The sequence below is a fragment of the Rutidosis leptorrhynchoides genome, chromosome 2 (genome assembly GCF_046630445.1).
Source record: "Rutidosis leptorrhynchoides isolate AG116_Rl617_1_P2 chromosome 2, CSIRO_AGI_Rlap_v1, whole genome shotgun sequence".
NCBI lineage: Eukaryota > Viridiplantae > Streptophyta > Magnoliopsida > Asterales > Asteraceae > Rutidosis > Rutidosis leptorrhynchoides.
Genome location: NC_092334.1, coordinates 567,400,964 through 567,427,200, shown reverse-complemented (window position 1 = coordinate 567,427,200; position 26,237 = coordinate 567,400,964). Strand labels below are relative to the sequence as shown.

Below are 26,237 nucleotides of genomic sequence, written 5' to 3'. Positions count from 1 at the left end.
CAGACAAGAATCAGGTCCGACAAAACACTTTTTACTTTTGTCGGGTCAGCTCACACAAGGATGTACTATTGGCAGGTCACGATCCTTTCAGCCCTATTATGTGGTGATAGAAGACAAAAAGGATTACCCTATAAATAATGAATTCAACCCACAGCAGAAGGGGCTGGACGTTCACTCTACATTCACCCATATACTATTATTAACAGTAACGCCTATCACATATCGCCATTATACCCGCGCTATCGGACTTAAAGCATCTCACTAGACATACCCTTGAATTACAGGTAAAGTTCTATGAACATAAACCCTATGACTTAGCGCGAGCCATCACTAACCGGGTGACCCGTCGATGGTGGGTCTATGTTTAACCATCCCTGCTGAGATCCTCATCTCGTAAGGGGTTATTCACGGTACTCCGGACCGGAGAGTTAAACTCAATTGACCCTTAAATCCCTCCTCATTGATGTCAAGCATGGACCGAACCCGACACAGTTATTCTATGCTTGATCATGTGGTAATATTTATATAAGTTCGTGCAGAACTCCAACGTTTAGACCGGTCGGCATCGATCCGGGTTTGGGTTGGGTTTAGGTAATCCCAAACCCGAACTCGAATAAAAAAATCCATCTCAAACCTGGATTTCGGCCTGTCAAGTCACCATTTAGTTACTAACTAGTGGATAAATGAGTTTCCTCACATGTATTCGGGTCCCATTTACTTACGAACTATTGGGTAAACGGGTTTTCCATGGGTATTCGAGTCTTTTTTTTGGGCATAAAGGATGGATAATCGGGTATACGCTGCTTCAAGCCGATGTACCTTGGGAACAGACAGACAGAAAATGGAATTCTGTGAAACAAAAGCCCGGTTCAACCAGTTTTCTGGTTTGATCGTTTTTAATTTCAGTTCGTTTATAATCTGATTATATGTATTACATGTTTATCTGATTATTATGTTTTATGTAATCTGTTTATTTACTCGTATTTCAGTTTCGTTTGCCGTTAACTGACTATTTGGGATAACCTTTGGCCCAAGTCCAACAAGGTCTCGACACAAAGATCATTATGAGTGTGAACCCTTGGTTATTGATTTATTACAGATGAGATCATAGTATTTGGATTAATTATATTTTGTATTATAGATTTGATGTGATCCTCTTCTTGGTTGATTGTATATGTAGTGAAAAATAATAAATTTACAAATTACTATTTATATGATAACTTAGATTCCAATTTCAGAGGTAGCAATCATATACAGTAATTTGGACTTTTGTAAAGGTATAATCATATATGAAGACGGAAGTTATATAGATTACAAGACACTGCACCACATGCCACCGAAAACACCTAGACTGATGTTACTTTGAATTCTAACAGCATAAGCCAAATAAACACGATTTGGGTTAGATAAGGCTTAGCCAATATGCACCAGTCTCGAACCAATTTGTGAAATTGGTGAAGATTTTGTGGTTGTAGGTAGTTAATAGTTTTTTAAGATAAGGTCATCCTTCTCAATATATATGTAAGGGTGTTTTCACCTCTCATTTGACTGTACATTGGTAAGTGGCAGTACTAGTGGTCCCAGTACTTGTGTTCATCTTAATTTCCTTTGGTATCTATCTATATGATGTTTTTATGTTCTTTTTTTGTGTGAATAAAGTTTGTAGTTTCTCAACTTGACTACATGGGCCCTGACCCAATTCTTTCATTTGAATAACAAGTGTTAATGCATACTATAATGCTATTTCTTGATTATTACTGTGTTATGACAGGTCAAATATTATGAAAAGTTTATTCATTCTGTGTATGCTTTCATTTGTAAGCAAGTAACTGCCAAAATAAATGGTAGGCATACACAACGTACGCATAAACTTTAACCTGTCGACTTATAGCTACTTGAGTTGTATGCTATCCTTAAGTTACCCCGTGTAATTCTACTATATAACATGTCTACTTTTTTGTTGTTTCGTTGGTCATGTGAGTTTCTTGATCCTTATATATATAGTGGGGATTGCGCTTGATCTCCTCCTTGTAGATTGTTATCAATGGAGATTTGTTTTAAACATCCATGATCACTCACTTTTCAGCACGTTAATATATATGCCATTTCTACGTAGAGATGTAAAATGGGTTGGTTGAGTAACATGTCAGTATGGGTTTGGGTCAAAATGGTTAATATCTAGGCACAGGTTGGAAGTAACAGGTCAAAATGGGTTCGAGTTAAAATGATTAATTTATAGGTATGGGTCAGGAGGGCTGACCCTGCAACATATTTTGTCCAAAAAATTTAATGACCAGCTTACTAAATATGTTCCAAATATGACCATTGAAATGTATATTACTTTATATTCATATCTGTTTTTATTCTTATGCAGACAATGATTTAGGAGAAGATCAGGGAAATTTTATTAACTACAAATACACGTTAGGCTGATTTTGACTCATTTGCCCCGTTTCATTTACGATACTTTCTTTTTCTCATTTAACGTGTGGGAGATAAGACAACATAATCAGCACATTTATATAAGTAAATGGGTGAATGGGTTGAAATTGCTACATTTAGTGTAGGGCATTATGCCACAAGATTCGTTATATCTAATAGGTGCCTTATTTTGCTTGGGCTAAGGAACTGATCAAGAATGTTTTTAGTACAAGGTTGTTGGTTTCATGACATGACAATTAAAATAATATTAGAGGTCACTTTTATGTGATCAACGTTTTTTTTTTTTTTTTTTTTTTTTTTTTTTTGTCACCATGAAAATAACATCTATTAAAACATCCTTGCGTTTGTGACAGTTGAACTCGTACAAAGAATTTTATAGTGGGTACGTTATCATTGGTCCCAGTTAATAGTGTTGTGTAACAGGGTGGTTTCTCATGCTTTTTATGAATCATTAGTTCTAAAGGCTGATTTTCTACATTTTTAGTAAGCAATTTTCTACGTCTGCTTCGTTTTGTTTTTTTTTTTTTTTGTTTTTGTTTTTTTTTTTTGTTTTTTTGTTTTTTGTTTTTTGTTTTTTTTTTTTTTTGAGATATCTTTAGGGATGAACTGGAATTTATAAAGCATTCTTCTTTAACAATTTGTGCCACTTGATAACCTGTTCACTTTTTTTTGTTAACAGGGATTCGAATTTAAGGAAGATGACAAACAAACCACTTGACAAGAATCTACTAGGTAAAAATAGAACCCGAAGAAACACTGAATCTGTAAGAATGAAATCTGATATTAATTATAATATCTCAAGGTTTTCGATCAGTAAATAAATAAAAATCTCATGAACGTCGATAGCTTACAACTGATACAAGTCCATATTATTGATGCTTTTCACTTGTCTTGTACCCATCAACCAATCATAGATCATAAAACTGCCACATAGGAAAATCGTTTGCGCCAACATGGCATCATACCCCAAGTATATTCACTAGTTAGACCAGAATGATTTGATCAAGACTGCCATTTGTCACATCTTGATTGGGCCGCGTTTGTTAAGGATGATAAATTCATTGGCTTTTTATGGTTAGGATGCATTTCACCAACGACGATTGGTGAAAGGTAATAAGTTTAAAGGAATGTCGGATGTGGGACCCGTAGGTCACGTGGAGGGTTGGCTGCCTAATCGGATTCCTACAAGACAGAAATGTTCATTTCCAAATCTTCTCTAGTTTCTTCTCAACCAGTTATAATCTATCTCCCACATGGTCTTATTGGCCCACCCCACCATCTAACCTTCATTTTCATCTCTATATAACTTTCTAACACATTTCCTTACTTCATAATTGCTTCATCACTTGATCACTTGATCATTTGATACAACATATGCTAATTCCTTATACATGTCCATTTTTGTATCATAAAATTCTTACGACGAGTGATTTTAAGATGGGTGACTCTTCCGCTTCATACATACACATGGTAACATATATAATTGTTAACAAAAAAAGAAGTTACATGTTATATATATAGTTTAAATTTAAATATTTGTTATATATACACATATGATCATGTAACATGTTTTGATCTAGGTACAACATATGATTGAGAAGTGTTTGATCTTCCGCATGAGCAAGGAAGAGTGCATGGAAGCCCTTTCGAAACATGCAAACATCAAACCAGTCATCACCTCGACCGGTTAGTTTCCTACATAAAGATCACTTGAATGCAAGCATGCATGCGCGTGCAACATACGTAATATTTTCATGTTTTCTTTATGTTTGATCTTATTCTTGGTGTAAAAGGTTGATCTTTTCAATATATATGCACATGTGCTTACAATATAAAGAGCTAAGATCTTAGTGGCTATATACTTTTGGTTTTCTCTACTTGTAGTGGTTCTATTTGTTATTGTTATAATGATGATATCATAATCATATAGGTACTTTTTTGGTTATATGATCGTATTAGTCTCTATCACACGACTAGCCGTTAGGGTAAAGGCCCACAAGTCAATTAAAACTCCAAACACCAAGCAAGCTAGACCATCAAAACCTAAAAAGGACTTCATATGAGTGGGTCCTGATGGACCTAGAGGTAGCAAGATGAGCGGGTCGAAATGGGTTAGGAGAGAAACATGTCATTTTAGCATGGATTGAAGGGGCTTGAATTTACCTGAAACATTATTATGTCAATTTTAATATTTTTCACATACAATTTAAAGTATAATCATGATTACAAAATTACAAAACTAATAATATTACTCTCATGATCTTAGCCCGGCCCGTTTTGGCACCAACTGTTAATCTTTATATTCTAAGCTTCAACTGTTAAACTAATAATGTTCATGTCATTTTTCAGTGTGGAAAGAGTTGGAGAAAGAAAACAAGGAGTTCTTTGAGTCATACTTGCAATCTCAATCTTCTAGTGCAACAAACCGAATGTCAGAAGCTGAGACAAGCGAGTTCATTCAAAAGATGATATCTGAAAACCGATCAAACAATTCTGATAAAGATGACTAGTAATTAATTTTCACTCTATATAACATATAACATATTTCTACTATATATGGAGTTGTTTATGTACAGGGTGTACCATATATTATTGGTCGTCTTACCATCGTGATCAATGTGAAACGACTAGATTGCCCTTGGTTGTTTATGACATGATTAGGGTATTTTAGTAAATTCAGGTTGGTGGGCATATTGAATCTTAGTGTATCAAAATTGCTAGGAGGAAGTCACTATCTAGTACAGAGCTTCAGTATAATATGTGTAAAGATCTCATGTGATGTGAGCATTATGTCCCTTTGTTGTTCTTATGTGTATTTTGTATATATATTTTAATAAATGAAGCTAAAACTGTTGGTCCATCAATTGTCTATTTCATGGAGTATTAAACACTTCATTTGAAACTTGTTCAAACTATGTCCCATATTTGTATTTTGAATCACAAAATTGAACTTTCTTCAAAACGATCAACATTGATTTTTAGTTCACAAAGACAATTCCTTTAGATTTCCTACTTAGCACAAGGCCGGACGTATTAGTGAGTGGACGGCCACACATAACCTCTTGATTATAGGACAACCAAAATGTGTGTGTCGCGTCAGTTTTGTTAGTACTTGCTAAAGGGGAAAAAGATGGTTATGTGTGGCTGAAAGGGAGAAGTTTGCGGAGTTCATCAAGGACACTTGGGCTTTTCTTTCTTGCTTGCGCTTGTGAGGTCACAATGAAGATGGTTACCAATCGTTCGTCCTTCTTTTGATTGGTCACTATCTTTGTTTTGGTTATTTTGGTTGTTTGTTAGTTTTCTTTGTATCATTTGTTTATTCCATGTAGACGCTTTGATCTTGGTTTAGTTCGAGCTTGGTTAGTTTTGGTTTTGGTTTTAGTTTAGGCTCCGTTGTCTTTGGTTGTAAGTTTCTTTGGGGCTTCAGTTTTTTTGTTGAAGCTCATTTGTTATATAAGTTCTTGTTTTTTTCGAAAAAAAAAAGGAATAAAAATAAATTCTAGTAAATATAGACCCTCATTTTTGACAACTAAACATCTGTTTTTTGAAAATGTAAAGACAGCTCATTTAACTAAACATGATGAACAACTTTTTCAAATTATGATCGATAGTGATCATAATTCATAGAAATTAAAGTACTCGTTAATCACTAGGTTGATGAATAAAACCCGACATTATATTAAACTTCCGTCTAGATTAACGAGTGTTTAATATACTGGTGATATTTTGATCACTCAAATCAAGTAAAGCTATTATACTCAAGTTTGAAGTAAGTATAGAGTGATTCGCTATTAGAAAATGAAGTAACTATGATGCAGTCCAACTATGTTATTACCAGATTCCTGTATAAAGTTGAGTATTAACAACGTAAGTTTTAATTGTAATAGTCTCATATATATATATATATATATATATATATATATATATATATATATATATATATATATATATATATATATATACTACAAAACATCGATCCAAATAGCTGCTAAAATCAAAAACTGTAATGTTAAAATAAAAAAGTGATAGGCATTTGGATGAGACATGATATTTGTGGTGGGATTTTAATGGTGCTTTTGCGTATTTGTATTTATCTGAAAATGGACCGACATTTGGCATCAAACCAATATTATTGGCTTTGCCTTTCTTTTCGTATAACTTCGTCTAATACATAAAAATATAATTAAATAATACCTTCATGTACATTCCTATTTTGGGCTATTTCATAAATAATGTTACGGAGTACTAACCAGTAACCACCCAATCAACACGAAATTTTTGACTGAATGGAGGAAGTATATTTGAAAATAAGTCAAAAGAGTAACGTAAGTTACTTTAAATACCATTAAAGTATTTAAAGATAATATAACTATTTCGAATGTACGGAAAGGTAAGTGAATTCAGCTGTGGTTCACAGGGAGAATGCATATGAATACATACATGTTAAATTGCGTTTGCAATATGAATGAAAATGAGATATCTCAAAGCACCCACAAGACTGCGAAATTGCGAATTGAGTCAAGTAACAACTCGATCACAGTTTCCTTTCAGTCAGCTGCCCTCAACCGCATTGGAGGTCTTCTCAAAAATAAATCAAATAAAATAATAAAATAAAGAATTCGGACATGCTAGAGTCAACGACCTTTGAAGAAAGATGACTTCTATTTTAAGATTTTGAGTAGTTTTTTCCTGGAAGTTTCATCCTGACCTATTGACCCCTTTGCTTTTTCAACGATTCGAACATACTTAAGTAATTTTCGTTTTGTAAGACCATAATGAAATCACAATTTTTGAAGATGAGGCGAGTGTTTGGGGTAAAATCTGTAACTATATAACAAAAGATGAAGTTTCTCCAGGGTGAGTAAAACTTGGTTCAAAAGATCAAGCTAGGAGAAGTTCTTTCAGGATCATAGTGTCTGCAGGGTTGTTGCATGAGTTACTGCAGGGTTGTTGCATGAGTTACAACAAAGCATGTTAGCACGACCAAGGATCTCACGAAGATAGGAAGTGTGTGTTAGAAACAACCAGGAGGTAGTGCAAGAAGCCGCAATCCCAAAGAAGTATGAGAGAGAGAGAGAGAACCAAAATTTGTCATGACAAACTCAAAGAAAGACGAGAGATAACACGGTCGACTAGAGAGTGAGAAGACGCGGTAAGAATAATATCATCAACATACATAAGAAGAGAAACCTTGTCAGAGCTACGGATGATACGTGAAGATAGTGTTAGAAAATGGGTATGAAAATAGATAATCGGATTGGTTACTGAATCGTGAAACCCTTTTCTAATTAAGTATTTCGCCCCTCACAAGCATCGGGTTAACACGAAATCCTAATTGGAATAAGACAAGAACGATTTTGTTTTCAGCCAAGAAGAAATCAAAATCACGAATTACAGAATCTGTGTGTGTTTCTGTATGTCTTTCTTAATGCAAAAAAACTGTTGGAAAAACCCGAAATAAAGTCTGTTTTCAACAATTAATATGAAGAGTCATAACTCTTGAGTTTTGGAGGGAAAACCGGTTGGAAGACACCTTTTCATTAAAATGAATGGTGACTTTTCAGTTGAGGCTTCGAGGCGCTGCCCCTTGGACCCTGCAAGGGGGCGCAACCCCCTTGTCCCCCGCAATTTGCGCGACAGTTAGTAGCCAACTCTTACAGGCGTGTACTCCACACTCTTCGAACCCGTTGTTAAGTATAACTAGCTAACTCTTGCATTCAAGTAAACCCCAATTCACTAAAATGTATGCTGGATGACACTAAAATCACCAACAGAAAGACGTGTCAGATTTGCTATTGACAAACACTAAGGGAGAAATCTAAACAACAAAACGGTTATACCACCCTAATAAAGGGGCTTGCTTGAGATCATACAGTGCTTTACACAAGCTGCACACACATGGTCCGGAAAGAATTAGTTCACAAATAATTAAATGATTAACATTTTTCAATATTGATGTATATGTAGTACCCGAACTTTTCCATGTTTATATATATATTAAATGAAATTGTTATTTACATGATTAAGTGTTTTCAACATTTTAAGCAATCAAACTTGTTAAGACTTGATTAATTGAAATAGGTTTCATATAGACAATTGACCACCCAAGTTGACCGGTGATTCACGAACGTTAAAACTTGTAAAAACTATACGATGACATATATATGGTTATATATATAGTTAACATGATTTTATTATAAGTATGTATCTCATTAGGTATTTTAACAATGAGTTATATACATAAAAATGAGACTATTAATTTAAGAAACTCGAAAACGATATATATAACGATTATCGTTATAACAACGTCTTACTAGGTACATATGAATCATATTAAGATATTGACACACTTGGTTAATTATGTTAAATGATAAGTAAATATATTATTAAGTGTATTAACAATGAAATACATATGTAAAAATAAGACTACTAACTTAATGATTTCGAAACGAGACCAAATTCTTTCAGAAGCGAATGCTATGGAATATTCCATTCTTGTAACAGATATATATCATACTAAGATATATTATATATCATAATATCATGATAATATAACAATTTAACATCTCATTTGTTATAATAAACAATGGGTTAACAACATTCAACAAGATCGTTAACCTAAAGGTTTCAAAACAACATTTACATGTAACGACTAACGATGACTTAACGACTCAGTTTATTTCAAGTAATCATCCAAGATCAAGAAACCTTTGTTACTTACAGTAGGTTATCTTTCTAATACAAGGTAATAATCATATTCAAACTTTAATTCAATTTCTATAACTATAACAATCTTATTTCGAGTGGAAATCTTACTTGAAATTGTTTTCGTGTCATGATTCTGCTTCAAGAACTTTCAAGCCATCCAAGGATCCTTTGAAGCTAGATCTATTTTTCTCATTTCCAGTAGGTTTATCCAAGGAACTTGAGGTAGTAATGATGTTCATAACATCATTCGATTCATACATATAAAGCTATCTTATTCGAAGGTTTAAACTTGTAATCACTAGAACATAGTTTAGTTAATTCAAAACTTGTTCGCAAATAAAAGTTAATCCTTCTAAATTGACTTTTAAAATCAACTAAACACATGTTCTATATATATATATATGATATGTTAACTTAATGATTTAAAACCTGGAAACACAAAAAAACACAGTAAAATCGGATTTACGCCGTCGTAGTAACACTGCGGGCTGTTTTGGGTTAGTTAATTAAAAACTATGATAAACTTTGATTTAAAAGTTGTTATTCTGGGAAAATGATTTTTATTATGAACATGAAACTATATCCAAAAATTATGGTTAAACTCAAAGTGGAAGTATGTTTTCTAAAATGGTCATCTAGACGTCGTTCTTTCGACTGAAATGACTACCTTTACAAAAATGACTTGTAACTTATTTTTCCCACTATAAACCTATACTTTTTCTGTTTATATTCATAAAATAGAGTTCAATATGAAACCAAAGCAATTTGATTCACTCAAAACGGATTTAAAACGAAGAAGTTATGGGTAAAACAAGATTGGATAATTTTTCTCATTTTAGCTACGTGAAAATTGGTAACAAATCTATTCCAACCATAACTTAATCAACTTGTATTGTATATTATGTAGTCTTGAGATACTATAGATACGTATACAATGTTTCGACCTATCATGTCGACACATCTATATATATTTCGGAACAACCATAGACACTCTATATGTGAATGTTGGAGTTAGCTATACAGGGTTGAGGTTGATTCCAAAATATATATAGTTTGAGTTGTGATCAATACTGAGATACGTATATACTGGGTCGTGGATTGATTCAAGATAATATTTATCGATTTATTTCTGTACATCTAACTGTGGACAACTAGTTGTAGGTTACTAACGAGGACAGCTGACTTAATAAACTTAAAACATCAAAATATATTAAAAGTGTTGTAAATATATTTTGAACATACTTTGATATATATGTATATATTGTTATAGGTTCGTGAATCAACCAGTGGCCAAGTCTTACTTCCCGACGAAGTAAAAATCTGTGAAAGTGATTTATAGTCCCACTTTTAATATCTAATATTTTTGGGATGAGAATACATGCAGGTTTTATAAATGATTTACAAAATAGACACAAGTACGTGAAACTACATTCTATGGTTGAATTACCGAAATCGAATATGCCCCTTTTTATTAAGTCTGGTAATCTAAGAATTAGGGAACAGACACCCTAATTGACGCGAATCCTAAAGATAGATCTATTGGGCCTAACAAACCCCATCCAAAGTACCGGATGCTTTAGTACTTCGAAATTTATATCATATCCGAAGGGTGTCCCGGAATGATGGGGATATTCTTATATATGCATCTTGTTAATGTCGGTTACCAGATGTTCACCATATGAATGATTTTTATCTCTATGTATGGGATGTGTATTGAAATATGAAATCTTGTGGTCTATTATTATGATTTGATATATATAGGTTAAACCTATAACTCACCAACATTTTTGTTGACGTTTTAAGCATGTTTATTCTCAGGTGATTATTAAGAGCTTCCGCTGTCGCATACTTAAATAAGGACGAGATTTGGAGTCCATGCTTGTATGATATTGTGTAAAAACTGCATTCAAGAAACTTATTTCGTTGTAACATATTTGTATTGTAAACCATTATGTAATAGTCGTGTGTAAACAGGATATTTTAGATTATCATTATTTGATAATCTACGTAAAGCTTTTTAAACCTTTATTGATGAAATAAAGGTTATGGTTTGTTTTAAAATGAATGCAGTCTTTGAAAAACGTCTCATATAGAGGTCAAAACCTCGCAACGAAATCAATTAATATGGAACGTTTTTAATCAATAAGAACGGGACATTTCAGTATAACTATTTACAACAAATAACACTTAATTAAGTTTTCTTTTTTACTAAGATGCATGTATAATTTCAAAGTAAATTATTATCATATAATAACTGATATATAATTAAAATTGTAAGCCCAACCAGCATGTAAATGAGTCTGATGGATTGGTTTTCGATGCGATTTTTGTTTTGTTTTCAGAAGTTATTGATTAAATCGAACAATCTGTAAGCCGAACTAATGAATACCCTTATCATTGAGTTTTACTCATGACGGACAATGAATATCTTTAGGTGGCATTTGGGTCGTGAGATTCCGCAGGAGGGATTTGCATTTCAAATCTCATGTTTGGTTGGAGGGATTTGCATTTCAAATCGCATGAAATCTCATAGATGAAGGATTTCAAAATCTTTTGTGTTGGTGATGAATTTCTAAACCCTATGATTCACCGTTTTCTGTTTTGTGCTTCAGTTTTCAGTTTTGCATTACAAATTTCAGTTTCGCATTTCAGTTTTCGATTTTTATTTTCGCGTTTCAGTTTTGAGTTTCACGTTTCAGCATTCAGTTTCGGGTTTCATCTTTAAAACTCGTAGTTTCAGTATCGCATTTCATGTTTTAGTTTAGCTTTTAGATTTGCATTTTAGTTTTTAGTTACACAATTGTGTTTCAATTTTTAGTTTCGTGTTTCAGTATTGGATTTCGCGTATCAGTATTTAGATCTGCGTTAAAAATTTTCATTTCACGTAAACATAAAAAATGAAAACATATGTAAAACGTAAAAGTAATATTAATATTGTTCAAAACTTCTTTTGATTGGATTGTGTATCATGGGATGTCAAACACATGATAGGATTTGAAATTCTAGGATTTAAAATTCACGAACTAAACGCCACCTTAATCTGCTCACAATTCGTAGTCAGATACACTTTTCTACACATAATTGTTCATGCGAGTAAGATATTTTATATTTATTACCTGTCCATCTTTTTTTTTTTTTTTTTTTTTTTTTTTTGGCAAAAGAAAAGATTATATTACCTGTCCATCTTGAAATGGATAATAAATACAAGTTGCAAATTTCCTCAAGCACTTTCATCGCTATGGTAATGGTAGTAATGTTTTTGAAAATATTAAGTTGGCCCAACTTGAGCCTATATGATCCACATAATAAAGCCCAATCCCAATTCCTTATTCGTTAACTGTATATAAAGCCTGAAATAACAAAACCCTAATTTTCTTTCATATTTATAGAACCACCAGGGATTCATAGGCGGTCTCAATTCCTGCTCGATTCTGCTTCGATTACACTCAATCAAATGGGTAAGTTTTACATTCATAATACTTAATTACTCTTTTTAATTCTAAATTTTTGTAATTGTTTTCTGATTTCTGTCAATTTTGAATAAATTACAGCTCGAATTAAAGTTCATGAGCTTAGAGGCAAAACAAAGGCTGATTTGTTTACTCAGTTGAAGGACCTTAAAGCTGAACTTGCTCTTCTTCGTGTCGCTAAAGTCACTGGTGGTGCCCCGAACAAGCTCTCCAAAATGTAATCTATTCTCTCACGATATATATGTATATATTTTAATTTAATATATTTGCACACTATTTATGCTTATATCTATAATAGATTTTGCACGTGTGAATGAAATGTTTATCTGTCACTGATTGTTTAGATTGATGTTAGTAAATTGTAAGCATTATATTATATTATATATTGTTTTAACTTTAATATCCAGTTAGATTAGATTAGAAGTAGTCTGTATTAGATGTGATGTTTTTATCAGCGGAAACTATGCTTACACATTTTGATGCAAACTGATATGCAAACTGTTTATATTACATGTAGAGTAATGATTCGCGGTTTAGTCTATTATTATAAGGTAATGTAAAGATTCTATTGTTTTAGGTCAAGTTGAATTTGCTCGAATGCTTCATTTTTATTTTTGTAATGATGCGTTGTTGCAATGAAAAACTGGCTAGTTATTAAACAGATTACATTCTTAAGGTTTTTATATTGTTTAGATTATTGAGTTTTTGCTGATATTTCAAAACTTGAGTCATGTGTTTTGTTTTTTATATGTTTTGTCTACAGTTGGATTTTAAGGTTTTGCATAATGATTTACAGATAGAAATCAAGTTTTTGCAAAATGAATTTATTTAAAACATTATCTTACGTTATTCTCATAATCTTACCTTCTTTCATAGTGTTTTTTGATACAGAAACAAGATTTTGAATGGTATTATAAAACCAGTTGATGGATACACTGCTTATTCAATATAAATTGTTACTACACTCATTATTTATTAGCATCTCGTCGCTACATTTAGGTTCTTAAATCTCATTCATCATTGTTTAGGCATATTGTTACTGCATTTGGATCTATTTTTTTCAGCGTGTTGATGTGAAATGTCAAATTTGCATTTTAATAGATTATATAATTTAATGTTGTGAACTATATTTTGTTTGTGCAGTAAAGTTGTGAGGACATCTATTGCACAGGTGCTGACTGTGATTTCACAGACTCAGAAGTCGGCCCTTAGGGAAGCTTACAAGAATAAGAAATATCTTCCTCTTGACTTGCGTCCTAAGAAAACCCGAGCCATTCGCAGGCGTTTGACCAAGCATCAGGTAACATTGATTCTTGATCATACCATAGATTAATTATACGATGAAAGTATCTTTCTTTTTGTCCAGTTTTACTCATGTGAGGTATTAAGATCTCTCATGTCAAGTCCCAACATTAGAAGATCTTAATCTCATGGGTATTAATATATCAGTATGGGCTTTTGAAACAACAGTTTTAAAACGTCAAACATGTTCTTCTTGCTCTTTTTTGGTACATAAGGCTTTATATTTATTGTACTCTCACTACAACAAATTTATCAATTGTTCACGCATATTTTTACACACTTGTAAGAAAGTGTGAGTTTTTTGTCAAATTCCTCACACTTATAAATATGTATAAAGTTGTTACATTTATAAATGTTGAATGTTATTCAAATTTCACACTTAAAATTGTAGGAAAAATTGTTCACACTTATCAGTGTGTACAAACACAAATTTAATCACATTTAAAAATGTGAGTAAAATTTGGGAGTGTGAACAAATCTAGTGCGACAAAATTAACTTACCACTCTTAAGTGTAGTTATATTTATAATTATACATACAAATTAGTGTGAACTTTTTTCCCCACACTTTTATGTGTGAAACTATAATGATATTCTACACTTATAAATGTAATACATTTACACACATTTACAAGTGCGAGGAATTTAACAAAAAAGTACACATTCTTTAATAGTGTGTAAATTTATGCGTGGTTAATTAGCAAATTTGTTGTAGTGTATGAAGTATGTTGTGTTGCCACGTCTTTATGTTGTCTTCCGGTGTGATACAGGCTTCGTTGAAGACAGAGCGGGAGAAGAAGAAAGAAAAATACTTCCCGTTGAGGAAGTATGCAATCAAGGCATAGGTAATTGAGAGGCAGGATTAGGTCAAATTTTGAATTTGGAATGTGTGTACGTTTTGTCAAAGTTTGATGGATTGAAAGTTTGCTTGTGTTCAACTTAAATATTGGATCCTTATTCAATTGTCGGTAGCAGTTTTCTGCTTTCCTCGTTGTTTTTTGCATTTTACAAGTCTTTCATGACTTAAACAACTGACTTATATCAGATCAAGGGATAAGTGACTTTTTTGAGATGAGGGGATAAGTAATATGAGATTTTTATATCTTTCACATTAGAGCTCCAATTTATAAAGAAAAAAATATCCGTGATCTACTGACATTGTGTAGATTCATAATTTTTTTTTTTTTTTTTCAACAGGAGCTTAAAATGCATCTTATGCATGTTAACGTGAGGTTTTTTTGAGTTTTTTTTAGGATTTAGTTTACTCCGTAAACCCTAAACCTTAAACTTTATACCGTTCGTGTTAAAAACTCATTCTAAAACCCTAATTTCTAAACTCTAAACACTGTTTTTTTAATCAAAAGTCAAATTTTTTTTTTTTTGTTTTTTGTTAAGATGCATCTGATGCATGAAAGGCAGTTAACATGCATCAAACAGCGGATAACATGCATCATATGCATCTTATCACTCCAGTTAAAAAAAAAAATCCTGAATCTACACAATGTCAGTAGATCACGGAATTTTTTTTTAAATCGGAGCTGTAGAAAAAAAGATATAAAAATCACTTATCCCCTTATCCCAAAAAAGTTCCTTAACGCTGGATCCTTACTATATATATATATATATATATATATATATATATATATATATATATATATATATATATATATATATATATATATATATATATATATATAATTCTGTTTTTATAATTAATATTTAATGGTATATATATCCGAAGATTAAAAAGAATAATTTTCCTCTCGTCGACTGACCTTACAGAATATGACTGCCCAATTCAGGTACGGATTTCATTAGAGTATGTTTACAACATCATTAACGTTTACTTTGTTATGTCGTAACGATATATTATATCATAAGAGATGTATGCATATAGAATACAATAGTATTTAAATCATGATTTGGTTCAATTTAACTTGAATGTTTGGCGTTTTCCATCTACGTGAACATTTAGTTTATTTGGGATATACGACTTTGAACGATATAATTCGTTATTTAGTGTCATCAAAACGGTATATATCGTTATTCATTGTCCAAACTCATTTTTTGTGAATGGTTAACTGAATTAACCATTTTATATCTACACATTAACCATATTAACCGAATTAACCAAACCGCTTTTAACCGAACCGTACGGTTAAAAATGTTAATTAACCAAAGTTTCGGTTATGGGGGGGGCGGGTGTTGTTATTAACCGCCCCCAACCGCCCCATGCTCACCCCTATTTTCATCACAACACCTATACTTTAAATTTTGTGTCGTTGGTACCCGTGGTTTCATTAAATTATCTAGTTAGTACCCCAGCTAACGGACGTTTATTTTTAAAGGTTAACCCCTCACATGTGCCACGCATGTGAGGTTAATTTCGTCCTTTTATTTAAGTTTTTTCTTCATGTAAAAACACTTTAATTTCGTCTTTTTATTTAATATTCTATGTAACTTTAAAAGAAACAACTTCAAACATTAAAACATAATCTTGGTAATAAGGATTTAAAGAACACAGTATGATGGAACATTTACAATAATGCCATGAGCTCCACGATAGTAGTTGCTGGTGATTGTCCTGAAACGTTTTTGCCCTGCAGTATCTCACTACATGCATGCAAGAGAATAGTTACATAGAATATAATGTAGCACGAAAAGAACATAAGTTTCAAGGTTAAGTAGCGCACAAAACATATAAAAACGTTTTTATTTGTCAACTGAGCAAGAGGGATATATGCTTACGATTTGAAGCTTAATTGTTTTGCCATCCTGTTCCACAGTACGAATTTTCTACAATAAGAATCGATTTGGTCAAAAAAGTCAAATTTATCTAGATAATAATATTATCAAAGTAGAAGGCTGGTAAAAAATTGCTTACGAAGTCCACACCAATGGTGCTAATGTAACTTTCTAAACATGAATCATCCTGCAGTACATAAATAAAAAAGATGATCACCAGATTACTAAGGCAACTTCTTAGATAGTAACAACATCGTAGTTAATGTTTATGACTTTATGCCAGCTGTCTACATTTTCTTTAGAACATATACAGATATGCTAAAGTATGTATCATGAATAGTTATTGTGTAAATTTACTTAACATTTTGGTGGAATAACATACGTGACATTGCTTTTCAGCTCGTGTATACATACACAAATACAAGGTGTTTGGTGTATTATTGTGAATTTTGACACATATGCCCTCACATCGATTTGGGGCTATCGATTTGGGGCTATTAAAGTGTTTTTACATGTAGAAAAAAATTAAATAAAAGGACTAAATTACCCTCACATGCGTGGCACATGTGAGCCGCATGTGAGGGGTTAACCTTTAAAAATAAACGGTCGTTAGTTCGGTTACTAACTAGGTAATTTAATGAAACCACAGGTACCAACGGCGCAAAATTTAAAGTTTAGGTTTTGTGATGAAAAAATGAACAAACCACAAGTACCAACAGTGTAATTTTTTCAAGAAGTTTCCTTCAATCGAAGTATTTTGTTTTCTTTATAAATTATTATAAATTATTAATCTTTAAAAAATCAAAAATAAAATAATTTCAATACCGATATACTATTATAAAAACTGCTCTTATTCAGTTATTCCTCACTTTTTTCACGACAGTGTATCACAGGACTCAAGGGACATTCAAATTGACGCGTAACAACAACAAACCCAATCCCGCACAAAATTACGCGTGAGTGTACTTATATTACATTACATGATGATTACATGATATTATAAAATTAAAATGCCAAATTTTTATGAGGTTTCAAAGGGTAAAACTGTACATTTGCCAATAAAACTTGGTAATCAAACTTGCATGGATATTGTAAATACGAACTTTGACGTGTGTTGATTAGTCTGTTCACGGTCACGGTTTTTTGCTTCGAATTTTTTACGTTATACTTTTTATTCTTCCAGACCTTTATTTTGTTTCTTGTAAATCGATTCCACAAAGCCATAAAACTGACAAAGTTTTTATTGTTAGGCTCTATGAAGCCGTAAACAATACTCCATATTATATTATATTAAATCATTATTTTTCAAAAACAATCCAAATAGTAAGAACATTACAGAGTATAAGTTTAACTTTTATATTATAGTACATATTAGGTTTTTAACTCATGCTATACACAAACGTTTTTTTAAAAATAATTAAAAGAGTGTAAAACATATATGTGAAGCATGTACGTAAAACGTAAAGGTAAATAAAAACATTTTTTTTTTTTTCGAAAAGCAAGATATTATATAAAACTCGAAGGGGGCTAGGCATTGTAACAGCCAAGCCCAATGTTACAACACGACATCGACTCGAATAAAGGTATAGAAACCATACACACGAAATGGTACATGTAGTTGCAAAGGAAGCAACTATACAAGAAATAACAAGGCTAAAACTTTACAAAAACGAAAATTAAGACATTATACGGCATACTCAGGTTGGTGATCCATTGTAGCCAATCTAGTTCCAAGTTCTTCACTCTAGCGGAAATCCATTCAAACGATTTTAGTTGTATTTCCATAAGCGCCACCGGTCCACTCCAACACGTGTTTGAAAATACTTTTTTGTTCCGGTTGTTCCAAATAAGATACGCGGTCGTCCACTCTATAGCTTGCCACATTTTGTTGCCCAAGTACGACATTGGAAGATTACTATTACCTCGAAAAGCTTCGTTAACATTTGAAAGCGGAATGGAATTGAAACCCCACCACTTGTACACACGAATCCACACGTCAAAAGCATCTCGGCAAAAGAACAAACTATGATCCAAAGTTTCCACATCATCATCGTAAATCGGACATCTAACGGAGTTAAGATCGATTCCTCGTTTATCAAGTTCAATTCTCGTTGGTAGTCTTTTCTTTATTGTTCTCCAAATAAAAACTTCAAGTTTCCCCGGTACCAAGTTGTTTTTGAGTGTCTCAATTCTCGGTTTATTGTCTAGTAGTAATTCATCGTCAATGAGCCTTGAAAGTTTCTTAGTTGTGAATATACCATTCGATGCAAGCTTCCAATACCAAACATCCGAGCTTCCGTCCTGTTTAACATAAGAGAGTAAAAGGTTAGATAAAAAATTAAGTTCATTGTAGTCCCGTCCCCGTAAGTCACGAGCCCAGCTCCACTCCATTCGAACAGTTCCATCAGGCCAGGTAACACGATCTGCAATGTGGACAGTTTTGTCGATCTCCAAGTGGTATAGATGCAGGCAAAGGACTTTTAACACGCCTTATTGTAACTATAAATCCTCCCAAAAGCAAGTGTCTTTCCCGTCGCCAATTTTCTTGATGAAAGAGGAGCTAAATTGGACACCGGTCTTGTCAATATCATAACCTGCACGGATAATATTTATCCACACACCACTCCTCCCAATTGGTCGGTTATGAACAATTTTTGTTTTCAAAAAAATTGTTACTGAAATCGATCAATTTCTCATATTTGGTTATGTGTTTGTGAAATCCATCAATGTATGTTATGAACACACGTTATATAATGTATGTTAACATGAGTATGAGGTATTAAAAACATTAGTATCGTAAACGTTAATATTAAATACAATTACAGTACAACAATCAGTTGTTCCCATTCAATGTCGCAAAGTTTCTTGAACATATAGTGATACGTTTATGAGCCAGTTTGTTAAAATACGTGTCGCCAATGTCGAAAAAATATCATATACTTTAAATTTATTTAAATACTATATACTCCGCATTGTATTTAGTATATATATTTAATTGTTTATTTAAATTTAAGTTACATACCTAATTTTATATAAAGTTTATTCATTTATTTTGGGTAAATTAATCCAGGGAGTTGAATTATATTATTATTCTAAATATAATTAAGGATATAATAGTAAATTAGGTGTATATGGATCAAAAAGTGGTGTGTAAGGATTAAATCCTAAAATTTATGCTCAAATATAATCTTATGTATTAGCATGCAAATCTTGTTTACGATTTTTTATGTGTATATCTATTAATAGCCGATAATAAAATTGTCAGATTAAACAATATTAAGATTTATATTTATATTATTTTATTTGTTACTTCTATTTTTATATTTATATTTTTTATTTATTTATATCAATATTTAAATGTTATTATATTTTCTTTAGAATATGAATAATTTCCTTATTTGAAAAAATCAATTAAATAGATGGGAAGAACGATAAAATGACACATGGCAAGAATAAATGAGGAATTGACACGTCAGCATAATGACACGCGATTTATGTAATGTATAGATAAATAAATAAGACACCAAATTATATGTCTGTTAGTATAAGATAAATAAATAATAACTATTTGCTTTGAAAAAATATATTTCATTTTAGTACATATTTTTCTTTCATAAAATTGATATGATCGTTTATTCATTAGGCTATAAATAAAAGTAAATAATTAAATTATATACTCCGTATGATATAAAAAGTAGTTTTAAAGGCTAACTTTAACATTCTCCAGCTTACAATTATAATATTTCAATAAATTTTCTATACTTATCATATTAAAAAATTATGAATTATGTTTAATTGAAAAAGGGAATGATTCTCACACACACTTTTTTGATTCTCACACACCAATTTAAAGAAATGGAGTATTATTAGAAGAGTAAAAGGTTAAAATAGGTGTGTGAGGATCAAAAAAGGGTGTGTTAGAATCATCCCCCAAAAAGGGGATGATTCTCATTGAAAAATCCTATACTTAAAAAGTTGTTACAAAAGGATTTGTAAATGAATTTTTATTCTCACCTTCCATGATATAGTATTTCGCCTTGTTATCTAAATAAAATTTTTTAACCTATAATAAGGTAAGGTAAAAGGTTTATTTTTGTTCATACGAGTAATCGGATATCATTCTATACAAAATATGGAACCCTGCAGCAATAATTTCTGAGATCCAATCTCAAAGTTTTAGCTAAATTTCAAACCGTTCGCGAAAAAGAATACCAATCGATTGGCATCAATGACTCATCAACCCGTCTTTTTACGTGACATCTCCTTCAAACCGAATGGGAGCCGGTTAACATGACTCAATTTATATCGGACAGTGCCCGTGGTTCTATTTAGCCTATGTGGGTTAGATTAAATGGGTTGGTTGTGTGTCAACTTTGTCGCCGCTTGATCGGCACGGTTGCTCCCTCCTTCCCCGCTTGTGCTTTCCACTCAAGTTCGTCCCTCATAGTGTTATCTAGTCTACGTCACTCCCGACCATACAGTTTGATATTTGTCTCATTCCTCTTCCAAATGTTTCGTTTGTTTATAGAATTGTATAGAAGCATATAGGGACTTGTATTGTTATAATCCGGTTAATAATAATAATAATCTTTTTGCTTTTCAAAAAAAAAAAAAAAAAAAAAAAAATTCTATACAAAATATTTGTTGTAGTCATAATTCAAACCTGATACCTCAAAAATTCAAGTGTCAATCAGCTAAGTATGTCTTGTTATGGTTTTATCCTATAATAGTACCTCTTAAATAATACCCCATTCGGCCATTCCAAACTAATCTGAACCGTTTATTTTATGCAACTCTCACATTCTATACCCCACGATGTATCTACTTCGAAGTTCCTCGATCTATAAATATCAAATAATTGTGGTATGTCTAACTCACATATAACTGTGAGTCAAAACGCACCAGTCTGTACCATGTCTCCACCACCGTCAATCACCAGTCTAGACGTCGAATCCATCGTGTTTCCACCGTCCCTCAAACCTCCTGGCGCCACCACCGATTTGTTTCTTGCGGGTGCAGGTATGTATTATTTGAATATGTATTTATGTATTCAAGTTCCTATGTGTTCGTTTGTTTTTCATCGGCACTTTAATTGCAGGGAGTATTAGAATAGACTATTAGTTAAGTTACTATGGTCCAACTTGATTGCAAAGATGAACTTAATTAATCCATTAGGATTTAGCTACTATATGCATATGCATTTTAATTTAATTATCTAGTAAAAAAGTATATAGTTATAAAAATAATGCTTCCATTTAATAGTCCACAGACGAAAACATACGTCGAAATACCAAATTTTATGATGTTATCTCGCTAGTCGCCGAAAGGGGACCTCACGGTCAGCCCGTCAGGGGCGGAAGTAGTAATGGACAAGCGGGGCACACGCCCCAGTGGATTTGAAAATTTTAGTGCAAAAATTTTGTATTTTTAGATTCCTAGTGATTTTTTTTTGGTAAAGTCTTCCTAGTTTACCCCATAGCCTCCATATTTTGTCCAAAAGTTTCAGTACTTTGTAAAAAAAACTTTCATATTTTGCCAAAAACCTCCCCCATTTTAACCAAAAGCATCCATATTTTGCCAAAAAAATGATACGTTTTTAACTTTTTTTGCCCGTGAAAAAAATTTCTTTTCCCGCCACTGCTCACGGTACTTTTTGTTAGTTACATTTAGGGCGGATATTTAGGGGGGGGGGGGCAGAGAGGGGTGTTGGCCCTCCCAAAAATCTGAGCAAAAAGTGTATCTGTTGTTTGTTTTTTAGAAGATAATAGATACGGAGTAATAGATACACCCAGATTTAATTTTAACGGAGAAGTTGTCAATGGAGATGTTCTATTGAATTATTGATGTTAAATGGTGATGATGAGAGCATGTAAGAAGAAAGAAGTGGGGTAGAAAATTCAATGTGTACTTTTGACTTATTTCCGCACACCTCCCTTGAATTTATAAATTTCAACCTTAAATGTTTAAAATATATCATTTTTTTCTTTCTAAAATAAAATATAGAGCGAATGATTAAGGGATACTTTGTGGGTTGTCATTTCTCGCACATCATGAGAGCGTGCAAATTTGCAAAATATGTCCATTTTGGTTTACGTTGGTTTATACGTACGTGTTAATCGTCTTAGAGTTTGAATTGTGTGAATAAATGTTGTAATCATGTATAAGGTGTGAGAGGTATGGAAATCGAAGGCAAGTTTGTTAAGTTTACGGGAATCGCTGTGTATTTGGAGGAAAAAGCTATTCCGTTACTCGCAGTTAAGTGGAAGGGCAAAACTATTGAAGAATTAACGGATTCTGTTGAGTTCTACAGGGACATTGTTACTGGTAATCCTCAACTTATGCTATGTTTTTAACTTCTACGTATTGTTAACTTGTTACTTGTTTGTGTTTTTTAGATCTTTAAATGGCTATATATAATGTGAGTTAACTTGGTCCAACAACCTGTTAAAACAGACCTTTGTTGATTTTTGATATGAAAAAGTGTCCTTTTTCTGTTGTTGGTTACATTTAGGTCTAAAACTGAAGTTTTTTATCATAAAAACTGAGTATAAACTGATAATCTAGAATGATTCTTGAATTATATAAACACTTGCAGTTGAAAAATGAAAATGTACAACCTTTCGTTTTGGCGGGAAAAACTGGCAATCGAAAGGTTGTGACTTTTGGCGTGAAAATTCGTTGTAACGCAAATTTTGAGTTTACCGTAAGGGGACGCTGCCCCTTGACACCGCAAAGGAGCGCAACCCCCTTAATTTCCGCTATAATTTTGACAACATCGATTCAGCTTTTACGGGCGTGCACCGTTATTAAGCATAACAAAGATAATAGTTGCTTTTATGTAAATGACAACTGAAAACGATTGTTAGACACTAAAATACAACCATTTTATTAGTAGATCGTTAAGGCAAATGATTTACATTAGGACTCAAGTACATGGCCAGTGTAGATTCGCAAACGCATAAACAAATAAAGTTTTTTATGCTTAGGCCAAACGACACTACATTATCCGGTTTTAAGCATTTTAAAATATTCTTCTTATTAGATCCGATCCGGCTAAAACTTGGACTATTGTGTGCCTTGTAGATTCACTAAAACTACAGCACCAAACTTTTGACTTCTTATTTTGAGTTTTGTCCACTAATAAATTAGGGGACATTGGGTTTGTTATGGTTGGAATCTTAATTGAAAGGTCTCATCGTCATTGTCAATATCATTATCATTATCATTATCATTATCATTATCATTAAACCTTAAATTATAAATTATATAATAATAAATAAATATAATATAATATAATAATAGAATATAAATATAAATGGAAGTGGTTGGTACTGCTTGTTTTTGGAAAAGAATATCATCTGCTTGCTTACTGTTTACTTTATGTTAATTGAGAAAACATTTAATTAAAAATGGATGGATCTGTTATGATCATCTAAGGTACAGTCTCATTTAGCATAATGTTTAAAACTAATTAAGGGGCATTAATCATTATGGCTTGATCAACGACTGATTAATACTTTGTACCGAGGCTAGGATACAAGTAATGAAGGTTTACCGACTCTGTTTTCACAATAATACTTTTTCTTAATAAATTGTATTAGTTTTGGTCTATTAGATTACAGTAATCAGCATTAGCTACAATATAACACCTTGACTTCTGTTTACGCGCATTGAGCAGGCCCCTTTGAAAAAGTTACACAGGTGACAATGATACTGCCGTTAACCGGTAAACAGTACTCTCAAAAAGTGTCTGAAATGTGTGTCGGAGTTTGGAAAGCACACGGGACTTATACAGATGCAGATGGAGCAACAATTGACAAGTTCCTCGAGGTTTTTAAGGATGAAAACTTCTCACCTGGCTCTTCTATTATCTTCAATACATCTGCTGTTGGATCACTAACGGTTAGTTACAGTTCCAAATCGTGTTGTGCTGGTAACATGTCAAAATGGGTTTGGGTCAAATCATTTAACTTTTGCACGTTGGTTAAAACAGGCAAATTTGACAACATTTTCTTTGGATTATGTAAACAACTAATTTGTTAGGTATGATCAGGGGCGTACTTATGAATGGGCAATCGGGGTTAGCCGCCTCCGACGATTGATTTTTTAAACGTGTTTATAACTTAAAGTTCGACGTTTTGTCTCGGTCATTTTTATTTTTTCAAATTTATAGTAACATTTTGACCCCGGCGAAAACAATTCCTGAATCTACCACTGGGTATGATTGAACCATTTAACCCAATTCATTAGCCAGTTTAATCCGTTTTCGTATAAATGGGTTTAAATTTTATCCATTTTGACCCATACTCTCGGAACATATTGATTTTTTTCTCCATATTTGTTTGAATGCAGATAAGCTTTGCGAGAGATGGTATCATACCGGAAGCTGCAAATGCGGTATTAGAGAATGAGAAGTTGGGACAAGCAGTAATTGAGTCCGTGATAGGGAAGAACGGTGTGTCGCCAGCGGCGAAACAAAGTTTGGCATCAAGACTCTCAGTTCTCATGAGACAGTTGGATGAGGAAGCAACTGCAACAAATAAAGCCAAATATTAGCAAAATTGGTTTGTTGTAAAGGGTAAAACAGAACTTAGTGTGTGTAAGATTAAAATAAGTGCTTATATCAGTGCGTTGTGTGCAAACATGAAGCTATACAACCCTATTTTGTGGTGATTGTACCAAGTAACAAAATAAATCAAGAAATCATAGATGTGGAATGGTAAGATTAGTTCTGATAAATATGTTTGTGACAATTTGTAAGTTGTAACTCAAGCACCTATGCACTGGCTACTAACAGCCTAGGGTGACAGGAAATCATAGAAATATTTGCCTTTAACAATAAAAAAGAATCCATTTATAATGAAATTGACGGTACCGACTAAACGGGTAAACGGTGTTCGGTCGTCTTCCCTATTACCTAGGTAAAATGAGCGTATGGTTTCCACGTCTAGGACACCAGAATATCAAACCATAAACAAAGAAAGGTATGGGATAAAATTAGGACACCAGAATATCAAACCATAAACAAAGAAAGGTATGGGATAAAATTAGTGATTTCGAGGCTCTCGCTCCCCTAGACATTCTCTAGCTAACCATGAGGTATCATGCACTACTTCCAATGGGTTTCGAAAACACAAATCCTCATAACTATAGCTCTAACCAACAAAATTATTCTAGTTGTTAGGCCCCCTTTAGGGAGAAGGCTAGATCGTTAGTGTAGATGATTATAATAACGAATAAAGTTTTCTCATTTCAAACTTTTGACGGGGACAAGTATTTTTACTTAGATGTACTTTTTACATAGATGTACGAAGTCTAATTGGATTATCTCTTATCATTATCGATTATTTCACTGGCCAATTCAAGATATGCAGGTAGTGAAATTTGAATCATAGAACTCTTGTGAGGATGTAGCACTTCAGCTATTAAGTTATCATGTGATGGTTAATGGAACTAACAACACCTAACCATGTAATCTAGCGCATATGTCGTTAAATCCATTTGTTCCATTGATGAAACTTATGACATTGAAATAATATGTCTATTATGATGTGCTTTACTTTTTGACTATT

General features: G+C 32.7%; 4 protein-coding genes across 4 annotated transcripts; 3 read left to right on the top strand and 1 right to left on the bottom strand.

Annotated features, from left to right (window-relative positions):
- Positions 1–3,782: 3,782 nt before the first annotated feature.
- LOC139893160 (uncharacterized) lies at positions 3,783–5,302 on the top strand. Its single transcript, XM_071876311.1, has 3 exons — positions 3,783–3,912; positions 4,023–4,128; positions 4,792–5,302. Exons 1-3 carry the CDS (start codon positions 3,817–3,819, stop codon positions 4,950–4,952), a joined length of 363 nt encoding a protein of 120 aa, XP_071732412.1. The 5' UTR covers positions 3,783–3,816; the 3' UTR covers positions 4,953–5,302.
- A 7,237-nt stretch (positions 5,303–12,539) lies between these two features.
- LOC139893158 (large ribosomal subunit protein uL29) lies at positions 12,540–14,910 on the top strand. Its single transcript, XM_071876310.1, has 4 exons — positions 12,540–12,608; positions 12,702–12,837; positions 13,764–13,920; positions 14,691–14,910. Exons 1-4 carry the CDS (start codon positions 12,605–12,607, stop codon positions 14,763–14,765), a joined length of 372 nt encoding a protein of 123 aa, XP_071732411.1. The 5' UTR covers positions 12,540–12,604; the 3' UTR covers positions 14,766–14,910.
- A 3,408-nt stretch (positions 14,911–18,318) lies between these two features.
- Positions 18,319–19,070, bottom strand: LOC139889776 (uncharacterized). The gene is made up of 2 exons (XM_071872710.1): positions 19,038–19,070; positions 18,319–18,966 (listed from the first exon to the last, which is right to left on the bottom strand). The coding sequence occupies exons 1-2, from the start codon at positions 19,068–19,070 to the stop codon at positions 18,319–18,321; spliced, it is 681 nt and encodes a 226-aa protein (XP_071728811.1).
- Positions 19,071–21,527: 2,457 nt separating this feature from the next.
- On the top strand, positions 21,528–25,420 carry LOC139893157 (chalcone--flavanone isomerase-like). The gene is made up of 4 exons (XM_071876309.1): positions 21,528–21,684; positions 22,831–22,989; positions 24,344–24,567; positions 25,018–25,420. Exons 1-4 carry the CDS (start codon positions 21,531–21,533, stop codon positions 25,219–25,221), a joined length of 741 nt encoding a protein of 246 aa, XP_071732410.1. The 5' UTR covers positions 21,528–21,530; the 3' UTR covers positions 25,222–25,420.
- Positions 25,421–26,237: the final 817 nt, after the last annotated feature.

Bases quoted from the DNA above. Each gene is read 5' to 3' on its own strand.
- LOC139893160 (XM_071876311.1), top strand. From the start codon at position 3,817: ATGCTAATTCCTTATACATGTCCATTTTTGTATCATAAAATTCTTACG. The intron at 3,913-4,022 runs GTAACATATATA...GTTTTGATCTAG, and splicing joins CCGCTTCATACATACACATG to GTACAACATATGATTGAGAA. The intron at 4,129-4,791 runs GTTAGTTTCCTA...GTCATTTTTCAG, and splicing joins ACCAGTCATCACCTCGACCG to TGTGGAAAGAGTTGGAGAAA.
- LOC139893158 (XM_071876310.1), top strand. The intron at 12,838-13,763 runs GTAATCTATTCT...TTGTTTGTGCAG, and splicing joins CCGAACAAGCTCTCCAAAAT to TAAAGTTGTGAGGACATCTA. The intron at 13,921-14,690 runs GTAACATTGATT...GGTGTGATACAG, and splicing joins GGCGTTTGACCAAGCATCAG to GCTTCGTTGAAGACAGAGCG.
- LOC139889776 (XM_071872710.1), bottom strand. From the start codon at position 19,070: ATGGAACTGTTCGAATGGAGTGGAGCTGGGCTC. The intron at 18,967-19,037 runs GTGACTTACGGG...TATGTTAAACAG, and splicing joins AATGGAGTGGAGCTGGGCTC to GACGGAAGCTCGGATGTTTG.
- LOC139893157 (XM_071876309.1), top strand. From the start codon at position 21,531: ATGTCTAACTCACATATAACTGTGAGTCAAAACGCACCAGTCTGTACC. The intron at 21,685-22,830 runs GTATGTATTATT...ATCATGTATAAG, and splicing joins TTTGTTTCTTGCGGGTGCAG to GTGTGAGAGGTATGGAAATC. The intron at 24,568-25,017 runs GTTAGTTACAGT...GTTTGAATGCAG, and splicing joins CTGCTGTTGGATCACTAACG to ATAAGCTTTGCGAGAGATGG.